This window comes from Mustela erminea, chromosome 21 (assembly GCF_009829155.1).
Source record: "Mustela erminea isolate mMusErm1 chromosome 21, mMusErm1.Pri, whole genome shotgun sequence".
Lineage (NCBI taxonomy): Eukaryota > Metazoa > Chordata > Mammalia > Carnivora > Mustelidae > Mustela > Mustela erminea.
Genome location: NC_045634.1, coordinates 528,421 through 546,997, shown reverse-complemented (window position 1 = coordinate 546,997; position 18,577 = coordinate 528,421). Strand labels below are relative to the sequence as shown.

The following is an 18,577-nucleotide window of genomic DNA, read 5'->3' as shown; positions in this document are numbered from 1 at the left end:
ACATACATATATGTGTGTATACACACACACACACACGCATACACACATTTATACATACATATATGTGTGTATACACACACACACACACACACGCATACACACACACACACAAGAAAGTATTCTATGATTCCACTTATGTGAAATATCAAAAGCAGTCAAATTCAGAGAAAGAGAGTAGAATGATTGTTACCAGAGACTCAGGGGAGTTGTTTTTTCATGGGTATAGAGTTAAAGCATTTCCAGCAAAAAAAAAAAAAAAAAAATGGATTTCATCGAGATTGAAACTTTCTGTGCTCCAGACAGCACCATCAAGAAAAGGTAACCCGCAGAATAGGAGAAAACATTTTCAAAGTATATATCTGATAAGGACTCAAAACTCCTTATATATCCAGGGTATATAAATATCTCCTACAACTTAACAATAAAAGACAAATGACTCAATAAGGGCAAAGGATTTGAGTAGGCATTTCTTCTAAGAATATATACAAATGGCCAATATGTGCATTTTTGAAAGGGTGCTGAACATCATTAGTCATTAGGGAATTGCAAATCAGAGCCACAAGATGGCAATTCATGTCTACTAGAAATGGCTGAAATGAAAAAGACAGATAAATGCTGGTAAGGATGTGGAGAAATTGAAACTCACACCTTTAGTAGGGATGTAAACTGGTGTGGTCTGTTTGGAAAAAATTCTGACAGTTCCTCAAATGATTAAACATAGAGTTACCGTAAGACCTAGCAATCCCACTCCTGAATTATATATATAGGAGGAATGAAAACATATGTCTACACAAAAACTTTACACAAATATTTATAGCAACATTATTCATAATAACCAAACTGTGGGAACAGTCCAAGAAGCCATCAACTTCTGAATGGAAAGTTTGGCATATTCATACGATGGAGTGTTATTCTGCAATAAAATACTGATGGATGCTAAAATATGGATGTACTTTGAAAAGTATATGGTAGATGAAAGAAGCCAGTTTAAAAAGGCCACATTTTATATAATTACATTTATGTGAAATGTTCCTGCACAGGAAAATCCATACAAATAAGGGGATTAGTGGTTGCCAGGAGATGGTATTGGGGGTGGGAGGAGAGATATGAAAACTGACTGCTAATGGATTGGGATGTCTTTTGGAGTGATGAAAATGTTTTGAATTTAGATAGTGGTAATGGCTGCAGAACTCTGTCAACATATTAAGAATTACTGAACTGTAGGAGCAGCTGGGTGGCTCAGTTAGATGAATGGTGGAGTCTTGACTTTAGCTCAGGTCACGATCTCAGGATGGTGAGATCAAGCCCTTAGTTGGGTTCTGTGCTCAGCGCAGAGTCTGCTCTTACCTCTCCCTGCCCCCTGTCCTCCCTCCTGCTCACCCTTGTCCTCTCGCAAGTAAATAAATAAATACATAAGAATTACTGAATTGTATAATTCGGAAGGGTGAATGTTATGTGCGTTATATTTCAGTAAAGCTGGTATTTGTAAAAACTTACAGCAGATTTGTAAAAACTTATAGGATGGAGCGGACCCTCCATCATATAAAAAAGCCAACTCTTTATTTCACTTTTTTTCTCCTAATAGTCATAACTGTTTAGTTTTCAAGAGTTTTTTTAATGTAATGTGTTTTTATACTTGGGAGTCTTTTATTATTATTTGATACCTATTTATAACAAAATATCTCATGACTATAATACAACAAATGTTTAAATATAAATCATTCTTCAAGAAATTTTTGTTTTGAACAATACAAAATTGATTAAAAAAGATAATGTTACAAATACTTGAATTCACCAGGTCACATGTTAAAGAAAATTTTGGTTTTTAACTGATAGTTAAATCATATCCTGTTTTGATTTTGAGAATTGGAAACTGTCTGACTTGGAAAAGAATTTTTTATGCATTTTCTCAGATGCTCAGAACATAACCAGAAAGACCTTGTCAAGTCATATGAAAATGACTATTGAATGTACTTGTTACTTTTTACCTTAAGATACCTTTTGTTTTTTAATTATTAGGTGTTCAGTTAGCCAGCATTTAGTACATGTACCTTTTTTGATCTGATATACTTGGTAAGGATTGGAAAAGGTAATTTTCAAGGATTGGAAAAGGTTGAGGTAATGGTGTTTTTCAATTAATGTGAGACGGTATTTTTTTTTTTTATTAAAGTTCCTGTGCTTTAAATAAATTTTCATCAGAACTTAGGGCTGCAGATTTAACTTAAAATCATTGGCAAAGCCAGTTCTCATTGTTAAAACATTCATCCAGTCTTGCATGTAAAGTCTGACTATGCCCTCTTTGCTTATGGAAAAGGCAAGGTTTTTAACAAGTTATTTAGCACTTTCACCATAATTAATTAGATAGGGTGGGTTGGATGATTTGTTTCATGTTGTAAAGTAGAAGAGCAGTTGTGAGGGGGAGTGGGAAGTGATTACTTTTTTTTTTTTAAATTAACATATAATGCCCCAGGGGTACAGGTCTGTGAATTGCCAGGTTTACACACTTCACAGCACATACTCTCCCCAATGTCCACAACCCCACCGCCCTCTCCCTCCCCCCTCCCCCCTGGCAACCCTCAGTTTGTTTTGTGAGATTAAGAGTCTCTTATGGTTTGTCTCCCTCCTGATCCCATCTTGTTTCATTTATTCTTTTCCTACCCCTCAAGCCCCCTACGTTCCTTCTCAACTTCCTCATATCAGGGAGCTCATATGATAGTTGTCTTTCTCCGATTATTTTACAAAGCATAATACTCTCTAGTTCCATCCAAGTTGTCACAAATGATAAAATTTCATTCCTTTTGATGGCTGCATAGTATTCCATTATATATCTATATCTATATCTATATCTATATCTATATCTATCTATCTATCTATCTATCTATCTATCTATCTCACATCTTCTTTATCCATTCATCTGTTGACGGACATCTAGGTTCTTTCTAGTTTGGCTATTGTAGACATTGCTGCTATAAACATTTGGGTACATGTTCCTCTTCGGATCACTATGTTTGTATCTTTAGGGTAAATACCCAGTAGTGCAATTGCTGGCTCATAGGGTAGCTCTATTTTCAATCTTTTGAGGAGCCTCCATGCTGTTTTCCAGAGTGTCTACACCAGCTTGCGTCCCATTAACAGTGTAGGAGGGTTCCCCTTTCTCCTAATCCTTGCCAGCATCTGTCATTTCCTGACTTGTTAATTTTAGCCATTCTGATTGGTGTGAGGTGGTATCTCCTTGTGGTTTTTATTTGCAGGGAAGTGATTACTTTTAAAACACATAGGTGTATATGTTCCCAGGCAGATCTGTATTTTTGAAGTTAATGTTTTGTATACATACTCTATTAAAACTATCCATGGCTTTCCAACCCTTTTAAAGTCTTAATATTTTTCCTCAACTTGAGGACTAATATTCTAGCCCTTGTTCTTTTCTGAAAAATAACCTCATAGAACATACATATTCTGTACAAGGATATTAATACATTGGTACACTTCACGTTCACTTGAACCACATATTCCCAGAGATCCCATACTGGTGCGTATGTGTTCCATATCCCTCTTCTACCCTCATGACAGATTTCTGCTGGTGTCCAGATTGAGCCTCTGAATCCTTCTGAATCCTGGCAGCTCTTACTAGTTGACTGAAACTGGCCTAGGAGTTTTATTAGTTTTCTAGGTCTAATATATTTGTATTTTCTCTTTTTTTTGTTAGTTTAGATTTTCTAATTTTTTTATTTTATTAATGTGATTTATGTTGTTGTTAAACTTACTCTTAAATCTTAAACTTTTTCTTAAACTCAAATATGTTAGGAGACAATTTTCCTTGGGTTTCTTACATTTCTGTACATTTTATGAACAGAAATTTTGTTCTGGTGTAATTTTTCCAAAACTGTTTCTATACTGAGCAGCTTTGGAAAATATAGTGACTTCAGAGCAGTGGATAGATTTGCTTATAGCCTTGCATGAGAAGACTTGGTTTCTTCATTTAGAGCAAAAGCAGTAGGCATGCTTAATGTTCATTACAATTACTCAGATTCCCAGATCTCCTGGCAGGGCTCCTTTCCTGTATCACAACCCACTGCTTGTGCATATCAGCTGGCCCTGTTCAGGTTCTGTGAGAACTGGGACCCAGGAAACTGGAGCAAGAAAATGCTGGTATTTTGGCTGCTCCTATTATAAAAGAAATTACTGAGCCTCTGACTCAGGAATCATACTTTATCTGCCAACATGTGAGATCGTGGTAGACTAGTTTGTTAGCTTGAAAGTGGGCTAAAATCTCAGATCCTTCACAGCTCTTGACAATATGTAGGACATAAAAATAAACAAGTAAATAAAGAGCTATCAGAGGCCTGCTCAGAAATGTCATTTTATCCATGTTTTTATTAAAAGCTACCTTACATGTATATAAATGTAGCATAAATTTCTCATGTTTTTGTAGGTTAAAAAAAAGGTTTGGCATAATTTTGCTATTTATATTTAATGACTATTTTGAAAGCATAATAAGCCATCTGTTTCTCATGTATATAAGTTTGTATTATATGTATGTGTGGATATATGCACATATAGGGGCATGTGTATTCATGTATTGAAAAGCCAAACCAGTCTTGCTTTGCTTAATCACAGTTTTAGGAATTCCATGTATGTATGCCATTATGATGTATTATTTGCCTCTCTTCCAGAATATTGGAAAGAAGATGACCTGCCAAGAGTTCATTGCAAACCTCCAAGGCATAAATGAGGGTGGTGATTTCTCCAAGGATCTACTAAAAGTAAGCATTGAAATAATTGGCTTTTAAAATATATTTATTTTTATCTTTTCTGCTTATTTTTTAATCTAAAATAAATAGGCCAAGGATCACTTAAGTATTTTGATTTTTGCTTTTGGTTTTGTTGGTGATATTTCTATTGGAACTCATCCTTGATGTGTCAGACTGCAGATACCCTTCAATGAATAAATGATAAAAGTTCACATGGTAACCAATAATACTGAGACAGTAAGTAGATTTGGAATAATTGGTGATTCAGATAGTGGGCAGTTTTTGTTTGATTTGTGAGCATATGTCAGAACTTGAGAAAGATCACAAAGGTATATTCACTATGGAAACAAAAAAGCCTTTACATACTGTAATAAAAGCTGTATTCAGTCCCTAGTTGTAGAGCCATTTAGGTTGTCTCTGGAAATCTGAGTAATTGTAGAATGTTTGAATGATTTGTGGTTGGTTTCATTATTGGTAACCGTCAGCATGCTTTTCTGTATCAGATTGTTTCCAAGGAGACAACAAAATAAGCTTTAGAATTCGTAACTTTCTACAGCAGTATAAATGAGAAATGCATTTGTTTAAATAGAAAATAGTGATTGATAATGGATGTGAATATTTTAGCAGTTCAGGATAAGATATGTATGTTGACAATATGATGTTTACAGAATTCTGTTAGATTCTAGCCTTTTTAAAAACTTTGTACATATGTAGATTTCTTTGGCAGTTCCTTTGAATTTGCTAAGGGCAACACATATGAATCATGGTATGATCTGGAAATGTACCAGTTGAGAATAAGTCCTTTATTATGTTTTATGTAACTTTTAAACCATATAAGACATATACAGTAGAGTCCTAGATTTTGAAAGACACACACACACACACATATATATGTAGAAAGTGAAAAAAGGCATAAGATATGATATTATGAGATTCTCTTACTGACTTTAATTGCAATTCAGTGAATAATTACCTTATGGAAAAAGCAAGAAGAAAAGTAGCTTCAGGTTACTATATAAAGAAGGTATTTTTTAAGATTGTTTCCTTATAGGATAAATGCTGCCATGGCTGAACCTACAATTCTTTTTTTTTTTTTTTAATTTAATTTAATTTTTTCAGTGTTCCAAGATTCACCCCGTGCTCTATACAATTTGTGCCCTCCTTAATACCACCACCAGACTCACCCAACCTCTCACCACCACCCCCCTTCCAAAACCCTTAGTTTGTTTCTCAGAGTCCACAATCTCTCATGGTTTGTCTCTCCCTCTGATTTACCCCAATCCACTTTTCCTTTCCTTCTCCTAATGTCCTCCGTGTTATTCCTTATGCTCCACAAGTAAGTGAAACCATGATAACTGACTCTCTCTGCTTGACTTACTTCACTCAGCATAATCTCCTCCAGTCCTGTCCATGTTGATAAAAAAGTTGGGTATTCATCCTTTCTGGTGGAGGAGTAATACATTGGGTATATGAACCATATCTTCTTTATCCATTCGTTTGTTGAAAGGCATCTTGGCTCTTTCCACAGTTTGGTGATTGTGGCCATTGCTTTAAGCTACAGTTCTGAATGGGAAATAAAATGTGTTGGATTGTGACATGGTAAATACATTCTCTACATCCATTGAAGATGTACTGTAGATGTATGTTAACAAGTGTTTTCAGTTTAGTGTTATTAACATGGAAAATAATGCAGTCTTTCTAAGAGAAGGATTGGAGAAGCTTTTATCAAGTTATGTCAGAAGTGGAAATTGGCAAGAAAAATTTTTGTAGTGAAGCTTTCAGTTTTTTTTTTTTTTTAAAGATTTTATTTATTTGACAGAGATCACAAGTAGGCAGAGAGGCAGGTAGAAAGAGAGAGAGGAGGAAGCAGGCTCTCCGCGGAGCAGACAGCCCGATGCGGGGCTCGATCCCAGGACCCTGGGACCATGACCTGAGCCGACGGCAGAGGCTTTAACCCACTGAGCCACCCAGGCGCCCCGAAGCTTTCAGATTTTATTGGTAGGCTTATGGTAACATGCATGACTGTGGATGAATTATTGGGCAGTTTTAAAGCATATTTGATGAGCTGTCTGAAACCAAACGTAGTTAACATAAGTCCAGTGGCTGCCGTTCACCTTGGATAAACATATGTTCTTTGGTTTACTCTGCCAAGAATTTTCTGGATGATTTGTTAAAGTCGTACTGTTGAGATCATGTTTTTAAACCTCAGGGGGGAAAATATTTATTATACTGTTTTATTTACTGTAGGAAGATGACAGTGAAATGACACTGAAAGTGACAGTGGCATTTAGCATGGAAATTGTCAAGTAAAATACTGATTCTCTTTCATAGAAAAAAGCCCAGCCACTCACCCACCAAACGCGGAGTTTTCCATTTCAGCAAGAATCTGGATTTTACTGAAAATTTCACCAAGAAAAGGTTTTTTTCAAACCATTTTTGTTTCATTTCTCTTTTCCATGTGGCTATTCTTTTTCCCTTCCATGCCCTCCTGCTCTTCCTTCCTTCCTCCTTTTCCTCACTTACTTCCTCTGTTTCTATTCATCTGTGTTTTTTCTTTTCTCTTGTTCTCTCTCTCTCTTTTTTTTTTTTTACTTTTATTATATCTTATTTCTTTTCAGTTTTGTCTCTTCTTTCTCCTCTTTCTTCACTCCTTCTCAAACACTCTCCCTCATTTTCTTTCTCAATGGTTATCTCTTGATTCTCTTCAGAGATTAATTCCTGGGTAGAATGTTAATTTGAACTTTCATGGACAATGATTATATACCTGTCACACAGAAAGACAAACACAAAACATTTGGTATTATGTTACAGGTTCTGAGTAACCTGACCCCTTTTCTGTCCTCTTCTGTCCTCTCTCCAACTTGAAAATTGCAGGTACTGACAACATTCAGTTTAATTTATTAAGTAAGATGCCTAGAGTTACATGGATTAAGTTGAGGCTTTCATTGCTACATATTAATCTGATTACTTTTAGATTTCTTTGGTTCAAAAATAGCATTTCATCCATGTCTGTTCAGCTATCTTTGGACCAGCAGTAACATTTTATCTTATGTCTGTTATTCAGTGTGGTTGGGTAGTAGGGAATATTTCTTGATGGCCTTTTGTGTGTTCACTGGGTATTGTGGACTTGGAGAACATGCTAGAACTAAATGGGCCCCTGTCCTCACAGACTACTGAGAAAGATGGGTGGTTCTTTTTCCCTTAAAGTAGATAATTGTTCCATATTGAAATTAAAATATAAACTGATTCTCCTTGTTCTCAACAGAAATGGTTATCAAAAAGATAAACCTTAATGTATTTAAATATATGAAAAATGAGAAATTTATTTCAAGCCTTTAATTCAGAGACTTCAGTTAATACTTTGCTTTAATTTTGCCCTAGACTACATGAAAGGGATAGGTAATTGAGCCCTTTTTTATAATTTACAGTTCCACTGCTGTGTCCCTTTTGACCTGATGACCTAACAGAGAAATGAGTGCTTTGTGCAAATAAGCAAGTTTTCCCACAAGCTACTTTGAGTTTTAATTCTAGATACCTATAGTATAAAGCATAGTTAGTTGGATAGCAAATGACAACCAGTGATAGAAGATTATTTAGGTTCTTTAACGTTGAAGTCTGGCTAGAAGGATGTGATGTTTGAGAGAGGCCTTTGAAGTATAGGTACCATTTTAGTAGTTGAGTTCCTATGGTTTTTAGTTAGATGATTATTCTATTTCATTTCCCATCACCTTTCCCACCCATAAACATTAATGTTCTCTGTCATACGTACCTTTCCCTATTATTTCACCAAATCAGTAGAGAAGTTCATTTAACAAAATACGACAGACCATCTGGCAAGTTTCAAGGCTGTATAGGGACTGCCCATCCCACTTGGATGTGCATCCTTGAGGGAAAATGTGGGAAAGAGGAGGAAAGGGAGGTTCTTTTTATAAACTTAATAAGACATTTCTAAGATTCTGTAACAATGCAACTCTTAAGTACATGAATAGAGAGGGTTGAGAATGTAAAACATGGGCTAGCTCTGGCTTAGAGGCTGAGAGACACTATAGTGCGCTGATTATGATTATAGACGTGAGAGCTATACTGATTGGGTTCTAATCCCAGCTCCCCTCTCTTAGTAGCTGAGGGATTGTAAGTAAATTCACTGAAACTTGGTCTCTTGATTTCTGGGAGATCTTATTAGTATCCACCTCATCAGTTTTATTAATTGAATGAGTTAACCTATAAAGCCTTTAGAGTCCTAGCATGTAATAAATGCAATATCTGTTAGCTGTTGTAACTTTTTAAAATTTTTAATAATATTCTATTCTTTACCTAGCTTGAAGTGGACTGCAAAGGGCCTCCATCCCTTCCTACAGGGTTTGGGTCTAAAGTGTTTTATAAGTACTAGGGCCAAGTGGGATTAACTTTAATTCATAAGACCTCTATTGCCCGTCCTTTTTTCAGACTAACCATGCACATTCTCTTTCTCTTTTCAATGGACCGTCTGTGATCTTGAACTTGTGCGTTTCTTCCTTTTGTGGCAAGATTTTTAAACCTCATCATTTATGGCTTCCTTTTTTCCCAAAGACTGTTGATTCCAAAGAACAGGCATCATAATTTTCCACAAGAAGCATTTGTTCCGTAAAGTCTGTGTTAGCATCATGGGGGCACTTGAAAATTCATGAACCTTGGTTAGCCTATGTTTTCTTTGCCTTTTTACATTGTTAACAACAGGCCATTTCTCCTGGACCATATCCCTCTTGCCATGCTTTTATATCTTATATTTGGTTTGTATCTTTGAAATCGCATGATTGGAGGTCCTGAGCCTTCTTACCTAGGACCATTTGGAGAAAATATAAAAGAGCAGGTGGACATCTAGCAATCTTTCTTTTTTTCCCTTGGATTTTAACCACTTCAAATAATTCACATCTCCATTAATATCCCAGGATTATTTGGGGATCTTTAAAGAGCACAAGAACTAATTTGCTTCCTCGATGGTTCTTCAAGATTCCAGGACCAGTTTAAGTTTGGTCTTAAACTGCTCTGAAAGTTTTATTTCTTCTGAGTTTCCTATGAATCTCTATTCTTGGTTTTAAAAGAAAAACCACAGTTTTATCTTCAGTCCATTCTGTGTTCTATTTCTAACCTCAGTTGTTGATAATCCTTCATTTCTCATTATGTATAGAGGGAATACACAGGAACTTTGGGTGATGGTCACCAGTAAAAATTAAAAGAAAAATTTAGAGGGGAAGTAGCCATTTCAAAATATATTTCCATGAAAACAGGAAAGAAGCAATGGGAAATAAAGCAAAAGGAGCCAATGAAAGTGTCATTGAAACATATAGGGTGGAAGGTTAGTTATTGCTGCATAATAATTTCATTTTGGGGAGTTCCAGACTGAAGATTGTGACAATGAAACATGAAACACTGGTTGGTTTCTATCTCAGCATTCTTATTGCCACCTACCATTTGATACTCAAATAACATTCTTAATATTTTTATTTTTGTCATAGTTAGGTCTTTAAGTTTCTTTATTTTTTTGTTGAGCAGCAATTGAATTCAATAGGTGCCAGTGGGGATTAGAAAAAATCTCTAATAATTTTTATGTCTGCTAGCCATTTGTGTGTCTTGATTGGAGAAGTGTCTGTTCATATCTTCTGCCCATTGTTTGATATGTTTGCCTGTTTCATGTGTGTTGAGTTTGAATTTGTGGAGCATAACAAATATCATGGAGGACAAGGGGTGTTAGAGAGGAGAAGGGAGTTGGGGTAAATTGGAAGGGAAGGTGAATCATGAGAGACTATGGACTCTGAAAAACAATCTGAGGGGTTTGAAGTGGGGGGGGGAGGTTGGGGGTACCAGGTGGTGGGTATTATAGAGGGCACGGATTGCATGGAGCACTGGGTGTGATGAAAAAATAATGAATACTGTTTTTCTGAAAATTAATTAATAAAAAAAAGTGGTTTTAAAAAAAAAAAGAATTTTTATGTCATCTTAATAAGAGAGAGGGTGGAAACAACAAACCACCCAAGTCTTTCAAAATGATTCTCATGTAACTAAAAAACAAAACTGAATATAATTTGCAGAGTGTTTTGGAACCTGTCTCCTTTTAAATCTGCTTAAATACACAGATAGCTTTAATAATACCTCTAGTTATAAGGCAGTGTCACTGGAAATCGTTAAAACGCAAGGTAAATAAATCTTGCTTGGGCAAGTCAATAACATCCCATCCTTTCAGGCTATTGCTTATAATTAGATGTTTGACTTTAAGATATTCTGAAATTTAATTTTTGGGTAGAAATTACTTGCACATATCTCCTTTACTTGGGAATTTATTAACCTTGAAATTAACTTGCAGTCTCTGGAGGGAAGACCAAAAGTTTTTACTCTCTCAGATGTTAGTGGTGAAGAGAGAGGTAGTTAATGGTGAAGAGAGAGAGAGAGAAAGAGAGAGAATGTGTGTGTGTGTAGATTATGGGATGGGGGGAAGTTACAGTTAAACTGACAAAATGTAAATCAATATGCCTGGCTTAGTGGAATTCATATGCATTATTCTATTAATGGAATGGTAAATAACGTAGTGAATTAAATTGTTACATACTACATTGGTCAGAATTCCGGTGAAAGTTCTTATTCAGATGTGCTTGTTTTTCCTTAGCTCTCACAAAAGAATTTAGGGGGGGTTTTTTAAAAGAAGTTTCTAAGAACATAAGACTACCTGTATTCAATCCTTAACATATGTATATGGCTGAAAGCATTATGTTGCATTCTAACTGCATTTTTCTCATTTGGCATTATTAGGGAAAAATAATTTGTGAGAATGATGGAGAATTTAGCTGGAAGGGTAATGTTTAAACAGATAGACTCTAAAAGTCAGCAAATAATAATAATAATAATATTATACAGTTATTTCTTTTCAAGTTTTTGAATTCCAGTTAACATACAGTATAACATTATTTGCAGGTGTAGAGTCTAGTGATTCATCACTTACAGGCAATAATACCCAGTGCTTATCACAAGTGCCCTCCTTAATAACCTTCTCCCATGGGCCCATTCCCCTTGCCCCTCTTTCCAGTAATGCTCAGTCTGTTTGTTCTCTAAAGAGTCTGTTTTTTGGGGCGCCTGGGTGGCTCAGTGGGTTAAAGCATCTGCCTTCGGCTCAGGTCATGATCCCAGGGTCCTGGGATCGAGCCCCACATTGGGCTCTCTGCTCAGCAGGGAGCCTCCTTCCTCCTCCCTCTCTCTCTCTTTCTCTCTCTCTGCTTGCCTCTCTGCCTAGTTGTGATTTGTCTGTCAAATAAATAAGTAAAAATCTTTTAAGAGTCTGTTTTTGGTTTACCTCTCTTTTTCCTCCCCCCAGGTTCATGTTTTGTTTCTTTAATTCAACATATGTGTGAAGTCATATGGTATTTGTCTTTCTCTATCTTATTTCACTTAGCATAATATACTCTAGGTCTGTCCATGTTGTTGCAACTGGTTGAGATTTAATTTTTGATGGCTGAATAATATTCTATCGTGTGTGTGTGTATGTGTGTGTGTGTGTGTGTGTACCATATCTTTATCCATTCACCTGTCAATGCAGATTTGGGCTCTTCCCATATTTTGGCAACTGTGGACATTGCTGCTATAAACATTGGAGTACATGTGCCCCTTTGAATCACTGTGTTGTATTCTTTGGCTAAATACCTAGTAGTGCAGTTGCTGGGTCATAGGGTAGCTCTGTTTTTCACTTTTTGAGGAACCTCCATAGTGTTTTGAGGAGTGGTTGCACCCGTTTGCATTCCCATCATCAGTGTGGAGGGTTCCCCTATCTCCACATCCTTGCCAACATCTTTTGTTTCCAGAATTGTTCATTTTAGCCATTCTGACAGGTGTGAGGTGATAGCTCTTTGCAGTTTTGAGCATCTTTTCATGTGTTTATTAGCCATCTTTAAGTCTTCTTTGGAAAAATGTCTGTTCATGTCCTCTGCCCATTTTTTAACTGGATTATTTGTTTTTTGAGTGTTGAGTTTGAGAAGTTCTTTATAAATTTTAAATACTAACCCTTCATCAGATAAGTCATTTGCAGATATCTTCTCCTATTCCATAGACTGCCTTTCCTTTTTTTTTTGGTGATTCCTTCACTGTGCAGAAGCTTTTTATCTTGATGAAGTCCTGTCCCAATAATTCATTTTTGCTTTTGTTTCCCTTGCCTCAGGAGGCATATCTGGTAAGAAGTTGCTATGGTCTATCCCAAAGATGTTTTTGCCTGCGTTCTCCTCTCGGATTTTGATGGTTTCCTACCTCACATTTAGGCCTCATTCGTTTTGAATTTATTTTTGTGTATGGTATAGGAAAGTGGTCCAGTCATTCTTCTGCTATTGCCATCCAGTTTTCCTAACTTCATTTGTTGAGGAAACTGTCTTTTTTTTCCACTGGATATGTTTTCCTGCCCTTTTTTTTTTTTTTTTAAGATTTTTATTTATTTATTTGAAAGACCGAGATTACAAGTAGACAGGGTGGCAGGCAGACAGAGAGGAGGAAGCAGGCTCCCTGCCGAGCAGAGAGCCCGATGTGGGGCTCGATCCCAGGACCCCAGTATCATGACCTGAGCTGAAGGCAGAGGCTTTAACCCACTGAGCCACCCAGGCACCCCTCTTTCCTGCTTTGTTGAATATTAGTTTCCCATATAGTTGTGCATTCCATTTCTGGGTTTTCTATTTTCCATTGGTTTATGTGTCTATTTTTATGCCATGACCATACTGTCTTGATCACTACAGCTTTGTAATATAACTTGAAGTCTGTATTTGTGATGCCTCCAGCTTTGCTTTTCTTTTTTGAGATTGCTTTGACTCTTTTGGCTGAAAAATACATTTTAAATGAAGATTAACGTATTTTATTGGACGAGGAAGAAACATGACTAGGAAATATAAAATACTGTGAAGGTTCATAACCATTAGGCTTTTCAGTCAATTACAGTTACACTTAAGGGTAAATAAACAAAAATCAATCAGCAATCAGACTTAGAGATAAGCAATTTTTTCTGTGATCTCAGTCACTGAAAAGGACCTGTTTCACACAGTGTGACATGAAGAGCTGTAAGGATTCTTCTTAAAAAGAGAGAGAGCAGAGCCAGCCCTCTTCACTTCTAGAGTTTATCTAATTTGACCCTTTCAGCCAGGGAGAAGGTTGAAAATTTAACACTGAAAATTCCCTCCCTTCTTTATCACAGAAGGCTAGCCTTAAGCAACATCCCACACTCCCTGCACATACCATTTTTGTTCACTACTCTTTCATCTTTACTTCCAGTGTTATCACTGAGGACAAGTGTAACTAGAGAAACCTGAATAAGATCAGGTGTTATTATGTCAGGTTGTGGTATTATACTATAGTTTTGCAGATGTTACCTTTGGAGGAAACTGGGTAAAAGATATAAGAAATCTATTATTTCTTACAATTACATGCAGATCTGTAATTATTTCAGTTATAACTTTTAATGAAGAAAAGGCCCACTTAAAAAGGGGGGGAGGCATTTTCTCCATTTAGGCAGAGATTTAGGCATCGTATATAAATTAATGAAATTTTACTTCTTGTAGGTCCTTCTTTTAAATTACCAAATATCATGATCAACAGGTTAGGTATAAGTGTAGTAGTGTTAAAAACAATGGTGTATTAAGAAAAAGGCAATAGGAATTGTTTTCAAGAGTTGAAAGCTGGAAAGTCACATAAATCTGTTTTTATGATCTCGGGATACTGTGGAGATTTGTTTGGAAAGATGTGGGAGTAGAATTGGAAAAGATGGTAATGAAATTGTCTGTCCACAAGAGAAGGAATAGTGGTATGGATGTGGGTAGTGACAGTATTGAGAAAAATATTCACTGTTGAATTATTTTGAGTTTGTTATTAGAGTTTCTGTTGCTAAATTGTTACCCTGAATTGCCCATGCACCCCCTGCTATATCACCTGCATTCTAATCTGCATGGAATGGAAGAGCAGTAAAAGGTAGAACAACCATAATCTTTTTCCTGAGGTATGTTTGATCTCTTCGGCTGAATGTAATGGTAGGCTTTGTGGCCATGTGAAGTGAATAGTGTCACATCTGGAAAGGAAGCCCAGTATTTTACCTTAGCCAGATAATTAACTTTTTTTTAGTTTCCTCATATATAACACGGGTAATAATACTTTCCTCCAAGAGTGATTATGAAAATTAAATAAGATGATGTGTGTTTAGTAGCTAGCATTGTGTCATCTAAAATGCATTAAAGTATTCATAAATGTTAGCTTGTTTTTCCTACTGCTCTAGTTTTTGTTTGTTTGTTTTTTAAAGATTTTATTTGTTTATTTGACAGAGAGGGACACAGTGAGAGAGGGAACACAAGCAGGGGGAGTAGAAGAGGAAGAAAAAGACTTCCCACTGAGCAGAGAGCCAGATGCTGGGCTCAGTCCCAGGACTCTGGCTCATGACTTGAGCCAAAAGCAGACGCTTAACGACTGAGCCACCCAGGCGCCTCTACTATTCTAGTTTTTGTGAATGGGTTCTGTAGGTCACTGGGGCTCTGTGCCTGTCTTAATGCTGCCAGTGACTAGTGATGGAGCATCAGCATGATCATTTCACCTCTTTGTGCCTTAGTTTCTTCATTTATAAAATAAGATAGTTGGGCTATACCCATAATCTGTTCAGGCTCCGATAGCCCACAGTGTCTAGGGCCCATTCCTGTTCTGTCACCACCACTTGCTACGTGGACCAGAACTTCTTGCTCTGTTTTTCTGCTGTGCTCATATTTTTTGAGCTAAATATTCAATGGCAGAGACATTGGAAAAATCCTACAGATGATGTTTGAGGTATCTTTCAACCTAAGTACTGGAAGCATTCTTTATTTGTAATTTAATTTAAATATGATTTGTAAGCTCAAATTGTATCAAGTTTTATCTTTTATATTATATTTATTGGTTTAGACAAATGAGTGTATACCTAATAGTGAAAGTTCAGATTTAAATCCAGGGAAATTACCTTTGTCATTGCAGCATTCTCAAAGGTTTAGTCCTAAAGAATCACATGAGAGGAAGAAGCAAGCTGCAGGTAGAAAAAAGTCTGAACGTTTTATAAATGAAAAGCTTGAAGTGAATTCTCAAAAATACTTGATCTGAGTTATATTCGGAGTATGTAGTTGAAAATAGGAACTTATGGGTGGTATTTAAGTGTAGCTAAAAAAAGAGCATCAACTGTTGCCTAGAGTAGGTGAGTTCTCTCAGAGAGAAGGTCATGGAAACCTGGTAGCAACAGTATCTATGGAGGAAAAGGGCTTAGATGCTTATCCTGATATAAACAGGATAACTTTTAAAGAGAAAAGCTATGTTGGCAAGCTTTTTAAGAGAAAAGCTCTAAAGGTTCTTATTTAAAATATGGAATATTGCTTTTTTCAGTTAAATGAATCAAGCTGAGTTGTGATGAAAGGTTTGTGGGTGTTTCTGCTTCTGCTTTCCCCATGGAGATCTAGAAGCATGCTTGGCTTCCAGTCATGTGCTCATCATGGACTGAATAATGATGCTGCTTTTCGTATGGTTCCTTGAATGAAAGATGGTTGACTGTAATGAGGATAATACTTAGAAGTAGCTGAAAATCCACAAATCATGTTCATGCTTTAAAAAAAAAAATCTATCAAAAAGAATTCTGGTAGAACATTTTGGCAGAACAGATGCTACTCAAAGAGTACAAACAGATTTTTAACCAAAAAAAAAAAAAAAGAAGAAGAAGAAGAAAGAAAAGAAAGAAGAGTTTGAGTAGCGAGGTAGTAATCCTTAAGGGTATTTAATAGAATACTAATGATTCCCAGAGAGATTTTATTTTTAATTTGATCCTGAAGGAATGCTACGGAATTTCCTATTCAGATGGCTCTATGGAAGTTAGATTGTATGTTTGGAGATTTTTTAAAACATAATCAATCCAAGTATAGATTCTGTGCCTCTTTGGTTAGGTTTATTCCTAGGTATCTTATGGTTTGGGGTGCAATTGTAAATGGGATTGACTTCTTAATTTCTCTTTCCTCTGTCTTGTTGTTGGTGTAGAGAAATGCAACTGATTTCTGTGCATTGATTTTATATCCTGACACTTTACTGAATTCCTGTACAAGTTCTAGCAGTTTTGGAGTGGAGCCTTTTGGGTTTTCCACATATAGTATCATATCATCTGCGAAGAGTGATAATTTGACTTCTTCTTTGTCGATTTGGATGCCTTTAATTTCCTTTTGTTGTCTGATTGCTGAGGCTAGGACTTCTAGTACTATGTTGAATAGCAGTGGTGATAACGGACATCCCTGCCGTGTTCCTGACTTAGCGGAAAAGCTTTCAGTTTTTCTCCATTGAGAATGATATTTGTGGTGGGTTTTTCATAGATGGCTTTGATGTCTCTGCACTTTGAAGAGTTTTGATCAGGAAGGGATGCTGTACTTTGTCAAATGCTTTTTCAGCATCTATTGAGAGTATCATATGGTTCTTCTTCTTTCTTTTATTGATGTGTTGTAGCACATTGATTTGTGGATGTTGAACCAGCCTTGCAGCCTTGGAATAAATCCCACTTGGTCATGGTGAATAATCCTTTTAATGTACTGTTGAATCCTATTGGCTAGTATTTTGGTGAGAATTTTTGCATCTGTGTTCATCAAGGATATTGGTCTGTAGTTCTCTTTTTTGATGGGATCCTTGTCTGGTTTTGGGATCAAGGTGATGCTGGCCTCATAAAATGAGTTTGGAAGTTTTCCTTCCATTTCTATTTTTTGGAACAGTTTCAGGAGAATAGGAACTAGTTCTTCTTTAAATGTTTGGTAGAATTCCCCCGGGAAGCTGTCTGGCCCTGGGCTTTTGTTTGTTTGGAGATTTTTAATGACTGTTTCAATCTCCTTACTGGTTATGGGTCTGTTCAGGCTTTCTATTTCTTCCTGGTTCAGTTGTGGTAGTTTATATGTTTCTAGGAATGCATCCATTTCTTCCAGATTGTCAAATTTGTTGGCGTAGAGTTGCTCATAGTATGTTCTTATAATAGTTTGTATTTCTTTGGTGTTAGTTGTGATCTCTCCTCTTTCATTCATGATTTTATTTATTTGGGTCCTTTCTCTTTTCTTTTTGATAAGTCTAGCCAGGGGTTTATCAATTTTATTAATTCTTTCAAAGAACCAGCTTCTAGTTTTGTTGATTTGTTCTATTGTTTTTTTGGTTTCTATTTCATTGATTTCTGCTCTGATCTTCATGATTTCTCTTCTCCTGCTGGGCTTAGGGTTTCTATCTTGTTCTTTCTCCAGTTCCTTTAGGTGTAGGGTTAGGTTGTGTACCTGAGACCTTTCTTGTTTCTTGAGAAAGGCTTGTACCGCTATATATTTTCCTCTCAGGACTGCCTTTGTTGTGTCCCACAGATTTTGAACCGTTGTATTTTCATTATCATTTGTTTCCATGATTTTTTTCAATTCTTCTTTAATTTCCCGGTTGACCCATTCATTCTTTAGAAGGATGCTGTTTCGTCTCCATATATTTGGGTTCTTTCCAAACTTCCTCTTGTGGTTGAGTTCTAGCTTCAGAGCATTGTGGTCTGAAAATATGCAGGGAATGATTCCAATCTTTTGATACCGGCTGAGACCTGATTTATGACCCAGGATGTGATCTATTCTGGAGAATGTTCCATGTGCACTAGAGAAGAATGTGTATTCTGTCACTTTGGGATGAAATGTTCTGAATATATCTGTGATGTCCATCTGGTCCAATGTGTCCTTTAAGGCCTTTATTTCCTTGGTGATCTTGTGCTTGGATGATCTGTCCATTTCAGTGAGGGGAGTGTTAAAGTCCCCTACTATTATTGTATTATTGTTGTGCGTTTC

At 36.4% G+C, this 18,577-nt stretch overlaps 1 protein-coding gene across 11 annotated transcripts in view; it reads left to right on the top strand.

Moving 5' to 3' along the window:
* Positions 1-18,577, top strand: part of PSD3 (pleckstrin and Sec7 domain containing 3) — a 727,165-nt gene that overhangs the window by 414,664 nt on the left and 293,924 nt on the right. For all 11 annotated transcript variants that reach the window (XM_032329159.1, XM_032329164.1, XM_032329161.1 and 8 more), the window contains one exon: positions 4,674-4,763. In XM_032329159.1, the coding sequence (XP_032185050.1) occupies positions 4,674-4,763 (90 nt within the window). The remainder of the gene's footprint in view (positions 1-4,673; positions 4,764-18,577) is intronic.